A 16865-nucleotide genomic window follows, 5' to 3' on the forward strand; every position below is an offset into this window, starting at 1 on the left:
ATAAGCATTGCATTTTTTTTCTAGAGAAGCGGGCCTACAGCTTACTTCTGGTACCGAGAGACTCTAAATATCTCAGACTCGGTCGACAAATCTGGTGTGATGAGTTGGTGGATTTTGGTTTGTTTAGTTTTTGCATGGCTTTTGGTCTTCATTTGCATTGTCAAAGGAATTAAATCATCGGGAAAGGTAAGATGTAACTATTTTACTGTCTTATTTCCATATGCAGTTTCTTTTCTGTTCTTTTTTCCAAGTTTAAAAACATCGTAACTTAGTACAATTACCATGTATTGAGAATTAAATTAACCACAAGGAGTAAAATGTATAGCAACTGAACCGCAACAATGCATAGTCGATGCATTTTTGTAAGGAAATCGAAACATAATGATGGACCTGGATTCTAACGCGCTTATCTGTTATCACTATGTTTATCTACAATAGTATTATTTGTGCATATTTACAGAGAAAACTGTCAATATAACCAGTTCTAATACACAAAATCGGAGCAACAACACTAGAAGCTAGTTAATGATAATACAAGGCAGACCTCTTTGAAGAATATTTTATCAATATTTATTTTTATTACAGTTTTATGTATTAAAAATGATTGCGAGTAATCATGATGAGACTAAGTAAATAAAACCTGTAAAACACATCATAAAAATACAATCATAACCTATATAATATTCATAATTATTTTTAATGAAAAGCAGTATATCATGATATCAACTTTATGTTCATATTTTATTAGTAGTTATTAATGAGCTATAACGTTTATTTATCTCCTAGGTTGTCTACGTAACTGCCATCTTTCCGTACATAGTTCTTATAATTTTTTTCTTCCGAGGAGTAACTCTTCCTGGTTTCCAGAATGGTCTCTACCACTTATTTGTCCCAGAGGTAAGTTGGTGTTATTGTATTATTGTCTCCATACACATTCTATCTATCTGTCTATCTATCTGTCTATCTATCTGTCTATCTCTCTCTCCCTCTCCCTCTCTCTCTCTCCCCCTCTCTCTCTCCCTCTCTCTCTCTCCCTCTCTCTCTCTCTCTCTCTATATATATATATATATGTATATATACATATACATATATATTTAGAAAAAAATTAAGGTACTCAGAAATCTGGATGTTTGTACATTTACAGATTTTTATTAATGTCACATATTAAATAAAGCGCTTTTCACCTAATCGTGTAGGATTTTCAAATTGTTTTGAGAAGACCTTGCGGAGGGTCTCTTTATATAGTTTTATTGAGTGTGTAGGGGTGGAGAGAGAGATATATAGGATAGTAAGAGAGGGTGAGGAAAAGTGAGAGAGAGAGAGTGTGTGTGTGTGAGTGTGTGTTTTTTTGTGTTGGTGTGTGTGTCTCTGTGTGTGTCTCTGTGTGTGCGTGTGTGTGCGTGTGTGTGTCGATGGGAAAGAGAAAAGAAGAAAATTGGGTTCATAGCTGGTTAGCTCTTTTCAATGATAAGTTTATTTTTAGCCTTTTAAAGGAATGGTAAAAGCAGGTGTGATTGTTTTGAAGAAGTTGTTTTTCGAAAAGAATCTTTGGTGTCATTGTCTAGTAGGAGAGCGTGGGTGCATTTTTGTGTGTGTATGTGTGTGTATGTGTGCGTGTGTGTCTGTGTGCGTGCGTGTGTGTGTGCCTGTGTATTTGAAAAGTGTGTCAGTGGGAAGAGGAGGGAAGAGGAAGATTCTGTTTACAGTTTACAGTTGGTCAGTTCCTGCTGTGACAAGTTTATTCTTGGCCTTTTAAAAAAAAAAAAAGAAGAGGCAAAATCAGATGGTATTCTTTGGTATCATTGTCCAGTGGTAGAGAGAGTGTGTGTGTGTGTGTGTGTGTGTGTGTATGTGTGTGTGTGTGTGTGTGCGTGTGTGTGTCTGAAAGGAGTGTAAAAGGGAAGGAAGGAATTGTGATTATATCTATACAGCTGGTTAGTTAAAAAAAAGTTAGGAGAGAAATATGAGAACCAACTGGGTTCAATTCTAGTTGGTACAAAAATGTCCCACTATCTGGGTTTCTTGCCGTTTTTTTAGGGTCTGTTGTTCCAAAGTTGAAGATCCTAGATGGGTTGTGATCTTCATGTTTCAGCCATTCGGTTTTGGTGAGAATTTTGCTATGAAGTATTTCTCCATATTTTTCCTGAAGGAGGTATCGTTTCTTGAGCATTTATAGAAGGGAAAGATCTTAAATTTTCCTTCCCCACATGTTCCTAGGTGTTCACTCAGTGGAATTTTCCGTAGTTCCTCCTGTCGGACATGTTGTCGGTGAATTCTGGCTCGTTGACATAAGGAATTTCCAGTTTCACCTATATAATTCTCCTTGCATGTGGGGCAAGTTATGTAGTATATTACATTCTGCGAATTTGGAGATTGTCTCTATGTATGCGTCTAGGTGTTTGTCACATCCCTTGTGGGGGGTGAAATGGGATTTTTTTCTTATGATTGAGTTATCTTCTGTTTCCTTGTTTTCAAAGAATTCCATAAGGCGGAGGCGGCGGCTAAAGTTGTCTATATCAGTTTTTAGTTCTATGAGATTTGGTGTGGGTGTGGGTGTAAATTTGAGGCCTTTTAATAGTAGGTTCATTTCATTTTTGCTAAGTTCTCTTTTAGATAGGTTTATTATTTTGGGGTCTATGTGTTTCGTGTGTACATTTGTAATCTTTGGTGTGTTGGGTCTGGAGTATTGTTGAAGTATCCTTTCTCTAAAAAAGGGGTTGTGTTGTTGCGTCTCCAAATTCCATTTTCAGGTTTTAGGTTTTCTTGTAGAGGCAGGGGTGGTCTATATAGTCTGTATGTGTTGTTTTGTCTGCGGTAGCTGTTTTCTTCCCATCTTCTGTGTTTGTTGGGCCTATTTCCATTCCTGGGGTTCAGGTTTTCTTGTGGGTAGTTGAATGGTTCATATTGTGTGTTTGTATTGTTTTGATGGTGGTGGTTGTTTTTTATCCATCTAGGAACATGTGGGGAAGGAAAATTTAAGATCTTTCCCTTCTATAAATGCTCAAGAAACGATACCTCCTTCAGGAAAAATATGGAGAAATACTTCATAGCAAAATTCTCACCAAAACTGAATGGCTGAAACATGAAGATCACAACCCATCTAGGATCTTCAACTTTGGAACAACAGACCCTAAAAAAACGGCAAGAAACCCAGATAGTGGGACATTTTTGTACCAACTAGAATTGAACCCAGTTGGTTCTCATATTTCTCTCCTAACTTTTTTTTTTAACTAACCAGCTGTATAGGTATAATCACAATTCCTTCCTTCCCTTTTACACTCCTTTCAGACACACACACGCACACACACACATACACACACACACACACACACACACACACACACACACACACACACACACACACACACACACACGCACTCTCTCTACCACTGGACAATGATACCAAAGAATACCATCTGATTTTGCCTCTTCTTTTTTTTTTTAAGGCTAAGAATGAACTTGTCACAGCAGGAACTGACCAACTGTAAACTGTAAACAGAATCTTCCTCTTCCCTCCTCTTCCCACTGACACACCTTTCAAATACACAGGCACACACACACGCACGCACACAGACACACACGCACGCACACAGACACACACGCACACATACACACACATACACACATAAAAATGCACTCACGCTCTCTTACTAGACAATGACACCAAAGATTCTTTTCGAAAAACAACTTCTTCAAAACAATCACACCTGCTTTTACCATTCCTTTAAAAGGCTAAAAATAAACTTATTATTGAAAAGAGCTAACCAGCTATGAACCCAATTTTCTTCTTTTCTCTTTCCCATCGACACACACACGCACACACACAGACACACACACCAACACAAAAAAACACACACTCACACACACACACACACACACTCTCTCTCTCTCACTTTTCCTCACCCTCTCTTTCTCACTTTTCCTTACCCTCTCTTACTATCCTATATCTCTCTCTCTCCTACACACTCAATAAAACTATATAAAGAGACCCTCCGCAAGGTCTTCTCAAAACAATTTGAAAATCCTACACGATTAGGTGAAAAGCGCTTTATTTAATATATGACATTAATAAAAATCTGTAAAGGTACAAACATCCAGATTTCTGAGTACCTTAATTTTTTTCTATATAATTTCTGTACATCACCTCCAAACCTTCCAATATATATATTTATATATATATATACATATACTTATGCGCACACACGCACACACGCACACACAAATACACACACACACACACACAAACACACACACACGCACGCACGCACGCACGCACGCACGCACGCGCGCGCACACACACACACACACATACATATATATGAATAAATGAGAGACGGAAGATGGAAGATATGAGAATGTTTACTGATCACTACAATCATCTCTACCCATCTAGTATCGATCCCTCGCAGGTGGGATACTACACAACAGGCTATCGGTTGTTTGATTAACCGTTCATTCAAAAAACGCCCATCTATTCTATCCACCATCGTAAACTGTATATGCATGCAATTATGGACGCGGATACACCCAATATACCTCGTGGCACTCCATCGGTTAAGATGACGAGGGTTCCAGTTGATCCAATCAACGGAACAGCCTGCTCGTGAAATTAACGTGCAAGTGGCTGAACACTCTACAGACACGTGTATCCTTAACATAGTTCTCGGGGAGATTCAGCGTGACAGCAAGCAACAAGTAACATTTCATTAGGTATTTGAGTGCATTCTTGTTCAATGCTTGCTGCTTCCAATCCACCTGTTTGGCAAGAACTCATTAAGATAGAATCGTACATCACGATGGTAATGTGGTGGTGCTCCATCTAGCTGAAAATTCCTCATCTTCCAAGACCTGTCTAATGCTTGGCATAACAGACTGTTGCAGCATTTTCAAGAAAACGGGACCAATCACAGTAACATAAAAAAGAACGGTCTAATTAATTATCTTGATGTAATGCCACACCACACTGTAACTCCTGGTAAATCAACATCATTTTCCACCGTAACATGCAACTGTGGCGGTTAAATTGAACCATTTAATTCAAATGTAACCTCACCGCTCCACACAACTTTTGTTGGAAAGCGTGGATCTTCTAAGCGTTTTGCCAAGTACCATTTCCAATACGCCATTCTTCTTTCTGGATCCTCTTCACTGATAGCATGGACTAATGCTGGGATATAAATTTTCCAATGGAAGCGCTTCAAAGTGCGATGGACAGACGTTTTTTTGAAATCCATACATCACAGCTCGCTTTCCAATACCCTTTCTTGCTTTCTGGGGCGAGTTGATGTCCGTGTTCTTCCGGTATGGTTCCTGTGTAAATCCTGTACAGTTCCATTAAATTCAAATTTATTCTTGATTTGATAGATGGGCATCCGCGTTGGCGGATCTCAATGAAACTTTCTTCTACACTGCCTTTGAACTTCAACTGCGTCTTCATACTTCAAGTAGCATTTTAAGATGAATTTCCTTTGTTTAAACCTAAGTCTTGATGCCATTATTTATTCTTATGGGTGAAATCTGAAAGCAAAGAATGAAGATTTGGATTATCTACCGTAGAAGTGTGCATACATTACAATTTTTGTTGCACCCTGTATTTGACTGTTGTTATTTCTATGCCGCGTAACTTTACAGAGACTCCCTGTAACAAGCAATTTCATTTACAGCCTTACAAAAGTGAATTTAATATATATGAATTTACATTACATTTTACAATCATCTTTAGGTGTTTTATTTTTTTTTGCATGTCTACACATATATTTGTCTTAGGACTGTCCTCATTAATATTTATTGTATTCTCAAGTTACGTACGAAATCTATCGTATTTTGAATAATGTATATGAAACACATTTAATCTTTTATTTGACTGCTTACATATTCATATATTTCTTACATATAAGAATATTTTAGAATTATCCATGTACATTCTTTTAAATACCAGTTTTCCCGGTTGTCAGATCCTCAAGTGTGGGTAGATGCGGCGAGCCAGATTTTCTATTCACTCGGTTTGGGATTTGGAAGTCTCATTGCTTTGTCTTCGTACAACCCAACAAGAAATAATTGTCATAGAGATGCAATATTTATTGCCTTAACAAATTGTTGTACATCTGTCTTTGCTGGGATCGTTGTATTCAGTATATTAGGTAAGTTACTTAGATTTAATATTATGAAAATTTCTATTATTTTTAATACATTCAAATTATATAAAATGAAGGTTTTTGCCCAGAAATATTTCCTATATTATATGCACATACCAGGAACGATATAGTAGTCGAATCCACTCTAGAGATAGTAATTATTTTATTGAGAGAAGAAAAATGAGGTCTTATGCAGATGCATTTATTGAACCCACAGCTGTCTGTTCCACATCCACTCAAATGAGCTGCGTAACTAAGTTGTCACAAAAATGTAGTTACAGATGAGTGATCAAAAGACGTCTAATGTGTTTTAGCAGCCATATGAATGATTAGAATAGAATATTTTGTTTTCATAAAGTAATATAATAAGGATTCTATGAAGAAGGGTGTGTAACTAAAATTGGAGTGTATTAAACTAAAATGCATGAGCTGGTATGACTTTTGTATATTTGAATTAACAATGTTCCTATGACTAGTTTTTATCCTTTCAAATTCTATAAAATAAACATTAAACAGGTACTGGAGCTGGATCTTTTCCCTTTGGCCGGCACATTTAAAAAATAATTTTTTGTAACTAAACACTTTCAAAATTCGTATGCTGGTAGAATGTGTCACATAAAACATCATTTACTCTTGGCGTTTTTGAGAAAATTGTGTATTTTCGAAATTATTTCGTGTTAAAGTTGTCGTATTTCGGTAATTTCAACCAATCAATGACGTCTATTGAGATGAAAACAATTACTGCTGTTGTTTATCAACAACAACTTCCGGCGGTGTATATTTCGTTTGTCACTGTTATTTATGACATCGTTCGTGCGTTTGTACTGGTTTTAGTTTTAGGGTTAGGATTAGGGTTCGGGTTTTAGAGTTAGCGTTAGGGTTTTAGGGTCAGGGTTAGGATTTTAGGGTTAGGGATAGGATTTTAGACTTAGGGTTAGAGTTAGGGTTTTAGGGTTAGGTTAGGGTTTTAGGGTTAGGTTAGGGTTTTTTCAGCTACTATTTTCGAAAAGACATTTTTGCCCTCCTCCCCCTCCAATTTCTTCATTTTTCACATTTTTTCGTAACTTTAATCTTAAAATCCCAACCCTAATTCTAACCCTAAAACCCCAACCCTAACCCAAAAACCCTAACCCAAAAACCCTAACCCAAAAACCCTAACCCAAAAACCCTAACCCTAACCCTAACTCTAAAATCCTAGCCCTAATCCTAAAACCTTAACCCTGACCCTAACCCTAACCCTAACCCTAACCCTAAAACTCTAACCCTAACCCAAAAACCGTAACCCTAACCTAAAATCCTAACCCTAACTTTAAAACACTATCCATAACCCTAAAACCCTAACCCTGACCCTAAAACCCTAACCATAACTCTAAAACCCTAAAGCTAAAACCAGTACAAACGCACGAACGATGTCATAAATAACAGTGACACACGAAATATACACCGCCGATAGTTGTTGTTGACGAACAACGGCAGTAATTTTATTCAAGGGAAAAGATCCCGAAATAGGCAATTTCGAAAACGCTAAAACAAAACGAAAATACTTTCACAAACAAAATAAACTGAAAAATTTGTTTAAAATAACTAATAACTGAATTGATTAAGCTATACACACGTGTATCTCAAATGTAAATATACCAGAAATAACAGTGACAAACTAAATATACACCACCGGAACGTCTTGTTGACGAACCACAGCAGTAATTGTTTTCGCCTCAATAGACGTCATTGATTGGTTGAAATTACCGAAATACGACAACTTTAACACGAAATAACTTCGAAAATAAAGAATTTTCTTAAAAACGCCAAGAGTAAATGATATTTTAAATGACACATTCTACCAGTATACGAAATTTGAAAGTGTTTAGTTACAGAAAATTATTTTTTTATGTGTCGGCCAAAAGGAAAAGATCCCAGGAGTTGATTTATTTGACTTATAGCCCAATTACGAACTTGGATTAGTCTAAATGAAAGTAGTTGAACACCGACCTAAATTTTCGATTTTAGTTTCATACCACACCCTGTTAATTTCATATGCTATTGATTGTAACTGTCTGTCTAAGAAATCAGCAGTACATAGATTAAAAAACGCATTGACCAGTTGTAGTTGAAGCCTTAAGCTTTTCCTTGTAATATTTCTGTTAATGTAATGCTAACAAATATTGATTGATTCCTGTCTTGAATAAATCTTAAAAAAAACAACTCTTAAGAAGGGCATATTCTTGTTCGAACACCGTTCTATTGAAAGTATTATTCAGATAATTAATTATCTATGTTCAATAGCGAGGTGAACTAAGGCATACAGAAAATATATTTACAGTCCAAATTTCTATGAAACCGCTTACCGAACTGGTAATTTATTATCATGTCCCCTCAAAACACTTTCTTTCCATATCGTCAGAGAAGTAAATATACAATAAATGCTAATATATCATAGATTTATAAAATACACAGATGTGATCTTCTTTGTTTAATTTATGTGTTTATTTTTACGAAGGTTTTAAGGCCACTAAACGTTTAGAATTATGCCAAGAAATTCGTGACCACGAGTTAATGGCATTATTCAATGACACAAATGTGATTCCACCACCTGCTGGAACACTTGTTAATATTAGCTCCTCACCAAATGGAGAAGTTACTTCAGTAGTGATGCCTAATATTACTACTTGCAGTTTTAAAGAAGAAATTTTAAAGGTAAAGTTAATGTCTTTCGTTTCTGTCATGGTAAATTCTGTCTACTTCTGCTGTATTTTAATTTTCTTTTAATGCATCTTTATTTTATTCATCAAAGATGAATATACGCCCTCAGTATTCACCTGCATAATTGTTATTTAGGAATTCTGCTAATTTTTAGCATCCTTTGTAAATGTTCAATACAAGTAGAGATTTGAGACTGGGTTTGTTTTTAATTTCAACGAACGTCAGAAATTACCATTTCAATATTTGCAGTTATGTTAACTTAAATGAAACTTTTGTATGAAATAAATAAATTGTAGAACAGCTAACGTTTTTGTGTACCTGAAGTAATAGTTTTGAATACCAACAATATATTTGTTTATATTCCAGTCAGCATCTGGTACAGGTTTAACATTTATTGCTTTCACGGAAGCTATAAATCAATTTTCTGTACCGCCAATATGGTCAATTCTGTTTTTCCTTATGTTACTGACCATTGGACTTGACAGTATGTTTGCAACGCTTGAAGGAGTAGTAACTCCGATTCTTGACTTGGATATTATTCCTGATCTCCGTAAATATCCTCCTATGTTATCGGGTAAGTTGATTATATATTACAAGTTGATTATTGTCCTTGTAACTGGTTGACCCTGATTAAACAGATTTATCATCAAATGCTTTTCACTCGTGACCATCATCTCGTCTTCTCTTGACCATTGCTTAATTAGAACTACAATATAGACTACCAATGGGAAGACCTCAAATGTAAATTATTTACATGATAATTATTTCAAAATGAAAATAGTTAGAAGAATTAGGATTACTAGAACTTGTTATCAACCAACGGAAGACCTTCCCAAAGATAACCTTATAGCAACAATAATATAAATCAAATCTTGCCTAGAAGACTTGATGGAAGTAGATGCTAACATTAATATCGTAAGGTTAAACGAAATAGTATGAAATAACCATTGTATTTACAAAGGAATGAATGAACTCCCTCATATTTACTTATGCTAAGATCAAAATCTAAACAACGTGGAAGACAAACACACTGGGAAACATAGAGTAATGGATTCAAATTTAGGCACAAGGCCCAAATTTTATTTTATCATCCTTGAAAGAATGAGAGCAAAGATGAATTAAATAACAATAAGGTCACAAAAATAAAGAGATACATACTAAAGAATTACAATATAACACCCCGTAAAGAAAAAAGTACCAACATTCATAAAAGCTTAATCTTCAGTAAATTGAAAAAGCTTCGTCGTTATAACAAGTAGCAACGTTTCTTTCATCAAATCAAATCAATTTATCTCCAACCTCAAACTATTTTATTAAGAACAAGGTAAAAAAAAAAAAATGCAACATCAGCAAAAAGTAAACTAAAAGAGATGAGTGAAATTCAGATCGTTGGAATCCAGCTCATTCCAAATTTTCAGGACAAAATTTTATTGCCTGAAAATCAGAGTGAACAAAATATGCAACTCATGCTCTGTCATGTTGCTTGACATCAATTTATCATGAGGGAACACTTCAGCATTCAGTTGAATTAATATCTAGTAATATTAAGGATGTTATACTGTCTACTGCTTCAGTTTGTAATGTCACTATAAACACAGTAACATAGGCGTTCGCATAATTTGCTTAGGACAGATGTATTTATGATTATGTATCTATTGCAAGCTCCATTCATAATTTAGAGTATTTTCTTTATAAAATATCTTAAGCTCTCGTGTAAACTGCATTAACCAAGATTTTCTGATTTATTCCAGCGTGTGATAGCAACATCATTGGGTGTCGCGCGATTTGGTGGTTAATAGCACTACTTTTGTGCATGAGATATAATATCTAAATTTTCAAAACGTTATTATGCTGTAAACAACTTCATATATTGTAGGTAGTTATTCGTGACAGTTTGGTGAACTTGAATTAAGTGTCCTGACCATACTACGACGAATGTGTCTGAATATGAACAGATTTGTTATAATTTGACAGAAGCATGCAAGTAATTTTGTCAATTAACAAATAATGTGAGACAGAAGTCTCGTTCCTATAAAGGAAACACATATGAATGAGACTAGAAAAAAAATTACAAAATAAAAAGAAAACTTTATTAATGAGCAGAATAACATGGATGTTGAATTACCTTGTAACTTAAGATGCTGTCCCCATGGTTGTAGATGCCATTCCATGTGCGTTTAATATACAGCAGACACTTCCATCCGCATGTCGCAATCAGTTGATGAGTTTTGATAAAATGGTAGTCTGAAGTTGAGCATTACTATATGAACTAATACTTCTTCGTAGTATTAGGGGAACTAATCTGATGCATAAATTTTCTGTCTAGAAACACAATAATACACCTTTAAAAGATTTGAATCCATCATCAAAAACTAGTTAATGCAATATGTTATCAACTTGAATAACTTGCTTCCGCTATCATACCTTAGCCAAAACAGACTTGATTAATATGAATTATTCCACGAAAGCTAGTTTCTTTAGCAGCAACATTCCTATAAATAATATTTTACTCCTTTATTTTGCAGCTTGTCTCTGCCTGAGTTCTTTTCTGCTGTCATTTGTATTTGCCAATCAAGCTGGACCTTATATATTTGTGTTGTTTGATGAGTACGTTTCTGGACTTCCGTTACTGATCATAGTATTTGCAGAAATCATTACGATCTCTTATATATATGGCTTATACAGGTACGACTTTAACACCTTTTTCTCCTCAACAATATTTAAATACATACCATCATGTTTAAAACAGATTGTGACCGAAGTGGACAGAGCTAACGGCAAACGCCTCGGTTATGTTTACGATCGTACATGCACATATGCGTGTGTATGTGTGTGTGTGTGTGTGTGTGTGAGAGAGAGAGAGCGAGATAGAGAGTGAGTATGTGCGCGCGCACGTGAGTTTATGCGCTTGCGTGAGCGTTTCTGCATGTGCATAAGCACAAGGGTTTACGATTTTTCATAAATGAGTAACCTGTGGGTTTGTGATCTCTATGTAAAAGCTGTGTATTCAGAGGTTTTTCAATATTTTATCTTTAATAGGGCAGCGAGCTGGCAGAATCGTTAGCACGCTGGGTGAAATGTTTAGCGGTATTTCATCTGTCTTTACGTTCTGAGTTCAAATTCAGCCGAGGTTGACTTTACCTTTCATCCTTTCGGGGTCGATAAATTAAGTACCAGTTGTGTACTGGGGGGTCAATCTAATCGACTGGCCCCCTCCCCAAAATTTCGGGCCTTGTGCCTAGAGTAAAGAAAAGAATATTTCATCATTAATAGGGCAGCGAGCTGGTAGAATCGTTAGCACGCCAGGCAAAATGCTTAGCGGTATTTCGTCTGCCGTTACGTTCTGAGTTCAAATTCTGCCGAGGTCGACTTTGTATTTCATCCTTTCGGGATCGATTAATTAAGTACCAGTTACGCACTGAGATCAATGTAATCACCTTAAACCCTTTGTCTGTCTTTGTTTGTCCCCTCTGTGTTTAGCTCCCTGTGAGCAATAAAGAAATAAATATTTTATCTTTAACTGGACGGAGAGTTATTCGAAGTAGTATTTTACGGCCATATATCATTCCCGTAAATAACCCTTACTTTTTTAAAGTAAGGAATTTTTCCCACAGATCTTCAAAAGCATAGAACTATCGGTCGTAATGTGTTCAAGGAATGTAAGTATAACCCGTTTCGTTTAGATGGTGATAGGCAAAATTGATGAATGTCAACATTCGATCGAAATATGTATAAACAATGTCTTTCATTCTGTCTGTGTATATGTATATATATATATATATATATATATATATATATATATATATATATATGTATGTATGTATGTGTATACACACACACACACACACACACATACAGACATGAAGGTACCATGAAACGGGAGTGGATCCAAAACTACGCGATTGCGAAGCAAACTTGTTTAGCAGAGAGCAATATGTTCACCTATAGAAAAAAATACAATTCTATGCAGAATTTGAGCATGTACTCAACTTTATTCCCCTCCTTATTTAACACTAGTTGATTTTATGATGGTACTTTTGCTTAAAATTAGCTGAACTACATTACTGAGAGTTGAAGGTCTTGGACAAGCGGATGCGCAATTGCATGGCTGAAATTATACAAGCCATTGATTCTTCAATACTTGGTTGGCTTTGATCCCCCTCCATAAATTTATATTGAAGATAATCTAAGATACAGATGTTTTATCATTAGACACGAGAACGTTTGTGTAGGTGTGAGATTAGTAAATTCTGTCTATTCCATGTATCTATTTTAACGACACGGTAAGAATAAAATGGCAAAACCATTTAACTTTTTTGTGTCCTTAAAGACCATAGAGAGATGAAACTAAATATTGTAGACATTCAATCTAACGCGTTATTGCTTTTGATATCTCACCTCTCTTATCTAATATACATGTACCTGGTGTTATTTTTTGGGACGGAATGGCTTAATAGATAAGTTGCTACATGTACAAAAGTGAGTTCGAACGCGCTGTAAGTGTTTCTTTGTATTTCTGAACAGATCATGGCTAATAAATTCTACAGTTTTCATAATTGTTGGAAAAGATAATGAAAATTATGCAAACATGAGTAAATATTAGTAGTACAAACTATACAGAACTATTGGCTAAAATTAAGATATAAAAGTTAGTATTACAAAATACAATGTAATACTTATCACATATGTAGATATAATAAATAGCAGTACAAATTACATTTGAATTATGGCTACGTATGCAAACATAGTACTACACAGCACAACCAAGATATTATTAGCTTCTTGGAACATTCTTAGATTTATAGATTTTTACAGTGTTATACTTCCCTATAAACTCCTGCTGATTCTTCACCAAAGAGGAAAATGTGAAACCTTCACCCTCTCGTTAGATAATTTAACTTAACTGTTCATTTTAGTTCTTTTTCTTTTAATTCTATTTGTTTCAGTCATTTGGCTGCGGCCATGCTGGAGAGGTTTATTGATAAACAAATAAACTTAACAAGTGAATCCATATTTTTCACACACTATCTTGAATTATATTTTAAATCCTCTTTTGCAGGTTCAGTAATGACATCGAACTTATGACGGGTCATAGACCAAATTATTATTTGATGTTTTGTTGGAAATTCATTTGTCCTGCAATTATTATTTTTCTTATTGTTATTCTTATTATCAATCTTACTACTGATGAGAAAGAGTACGATGTCTGGCACAGAGAGACGGTAAGACATTGTCACTTGTGTATTGTAATATTACGACTATTATAACTAATGCTTATTGAATTATTTGAGGAGTTAGATAAAGTTTGTAATATTTTCCAAGAGAAATCAATGGCGTTAAATAAGTGAAACTGTTTTCACTGGGAATTCAAAGAATATATTGCAAACTGAGCTCACAGATAGCTTACATTTCCTCAATATCACAATCTCAGACGCTAGTGTTTAGAGGTACAACTGTAATATGGTCAAAATATTTCTTCGTTGGAAGATAAGCTTACATCTGATGGATATGCGTGTATTTAATGACGTGCATCTATTAATGAGGGTACCCAAAAACGCGAGCAGTTGGTGAACTCAGTCTGAATCCCGAATTTGATTCCCAAGAGGAGCTTTTCATTTCTCTTATTTCTAAGATTTGGGTAAAACCCACGCGTTCGATCACGAAACATCAATGTTATTATTTTATATGATATTAGAGCCGTATACAAATAAATATATTTATTAAATCACTATTTCTGACAGCCAGCCTACATTCGGCAATTTATTCTCCAACCATTGGTAATTTTGCAACACATAAGAAACTTAATATTTAGATTAACATGGAATTTTCATTTCCATATTCTAATTTTATTGACCAGCGATTATCGAAAGTATCGAAAGTACTAATGCTACTTTTCAAGACGTTAAGTGTTAATGGATGTATCTATTTTATAAATATACGTCAATTTCCCTTAAATTTCAAATGAGAACCGCTTGGTAATTATAAACTCATCAGATACATGATATTGCTGCCACTCCTTCTACTTTGTAATTGAGGCATTTACTGTTTAGCACAATTACTAAATATTGCTCAACACTGAGGAGTTAATCGCTTGGACGTTCGCCAGGCATCTTACCCAATTACTATTTTAAGAGATAAAATGCATATTAAAATTTCTTTTTAGTATTGACAATAAATTGAATAGAATGTAAAAATTTCAATTTTTATATCTTTCAAATATAATAAATTGCTTTATTTTACAGGGGAGTCTATCGAAATCAATTTGGCCAGGCTGGTGCTTATTCGTGGCAGCACTCATAATTATTCTTTCCATTTTGGGGATTCCGCTAATTGCCTTGATCCGTTGGTTAAAGCCATCTAGTTGGCGTGAAGAAGTACCGGCTTATTTTCCTCGTGAATTAATACAGTTGGAGCGCAAATTAACGACATATATCCCTAAAGAATGGGAAAAGAAAATTCTTTTTAGGTTTGAAAAACATTTACCGACCACCGAGTCAGAATTCACTAATAAAAACAAATCGCAAATGGATTTAGTATTTATATAAAATGCAAGTATAATTAGTTTTAAAACTCTATTGTGTTCGGTAGGTTGAATCAGGGAAAACAATTGATGGATATTTTATGATGTACATTGACCTTATTAGGCTTTTCTTTGTTTTAGATTACTGAGTTCATTCCTATACAATCTCTAAAGTTTATGAGATGTTTTACTCATTTCTGTCATTGATAACGTCTTCTGAAACGAATAGCGCTTTGTGATATTTCAACATTATTTTGGATAATAAATCGATACTGTATTCAGAACAAATAATTTTATACTTTTCTGATAAATATTCTACCAAATTGGGACTGATCTTAAGCACAGTCTCAATATTTTATCAACATCAATCTATTTCTATTGTTGAGATATTTATATGCCATGTAACAAAATGTAAGAAAACCGTTTTATTTTGATATTAAATACATTAATTTCTATCATTATGGTCTTCTCTATTTCATAGACTACTTTTCCTTTTGTAGGTTAAACTGAATCCAACATGGATGTTACAAACTGTTGTCTGTCTGTAAAACTTTATATTTATTCCGAGCATTTGTATATAATATTACGCACATAGTTCGGATGCCATTCATTTGCATTTTGCTCCAACATTTTACTTTTCTGGAACTGAGTCAAATTGGAAGTGAACGTACATAAACGTGAGTGCATATAAACATAAATACACACATTCATGCATATATACATACATTTCGCTTCCATTTATATGCGACAATTTAAAGTGCTTTGTTGCAAGGTGTTGCAAATAAATAACAGCAAAATCGCCTTCAAACTTCAGGTTTTCGCATTAGTAATGGACGAGCATATTATATATATGAATTCAGGAAATAAGAGAAAATAGTTATTTCTAGAAAGACTCTCAAACAACATCAATTTGTCAAGGAAACTGATAGAGTAATACCTGGTTCAACATGATATGTTGAAGAAACCTGAAGCCACAACCCAAAACGTACAAAAATGGGGTGGCGGGAAAAACACAAAGTCGCAAATTCTGCACTTCTCTCCCTTCTCAAATGCACGTCTTCGCACAGAATATAAACAACACTCGAAAAATCCATCTTCCCATTCATGAAGAATACACAAACAAAGGATAAAATTAAACAAACAACAATGTAGCACTAACAGCCTCGGAAGATAATACAGAAAACGATGCTAAAACATTAGCATATAACACCTCAACTCCAACGTACACCTTGATAAAGAAAACAGGCCAGCTCCTGGTGAAGGCCTGATAACATGTGTAAAAAAATTAAGCATATAGTACGAGGGGGTGCTGAAAAGTTCCTGGCTTTGCGTAAAAGGAAATGCAGGAGGATCAGTTAATTATAATTTTATTCAGCACACTCAACATATTCTCCTCTCACATTCACACACTTATTGCAGCTGTCCTTCAGTTTTTCTAGGCCATGCGAAAGAACTCGGAAGTTTGGGCCTCCAACCAGCCTTTTCGCAACACCATTCAAGCCTGGAACTTT

General features: G+C 34.9%; 1 protein-coding gene across 7 annotated transcripts in view; it reads left to right on the forward strand.

Moving 5' to 3' along the window:
• Window positions 1-15812, forward strand: part of LOC106871698 (sodium-dependent neutral amino acid transporter B(0)AT3) — an 89231-nt gene extending 73419 nt beyond the window's left edge. For all 7 annotated transcript variants that reach the window (XM_089355944.1, XM_089355936.1, XM_014918307.3 and 4 more), the window contains 8 exons: window positions 25-186; window positions 787-897; window positions 5939-6140; window positions 8632-8828; window positions 9201-9408; window positions 11360-11519; window positions 13894-14056; window positions 15077-15812. In XM_089355944.1, coding sequence (XP_089212070.1) covers window positions 25-186; window positions 787-897; window positions 5939-6140; window positions 8632-8828; window positions 9201-9408; window positions 11360-11519; window positions 13894-14056; window positions 15077-15379 — 1506 coding nt within the window. In that variant the 3' untranslated portion in view covers window positions 15380-15812. The remainder of the gene's footprint in view (window positions 1-24; window positions 187-786; window positions 898-5938; window positions 6141-8631; window positions 8829-9200; window positions 9409-11359; window positions 11520-13893; window positions 14057-15076) is intronic.
• Window positions 15813-16865: the final 1053 nt, after the last annotated feature.

Source organism: Octopus bimaculoides, chromosome 1 (assembly GCF_046866305.1).
Source record: "Octopus bimaculoides isolate indiv1 chromosome 1, ASM4686630v1, whole genome shotgun sequence".
NCBI classification, from domain to species: domain Eukaryota; kingdom Metazoa; phylum Mollusca; class Cephalopoda; order Octopoda; family Octopodidae; genus Octopus; species Octopus bimaculoides.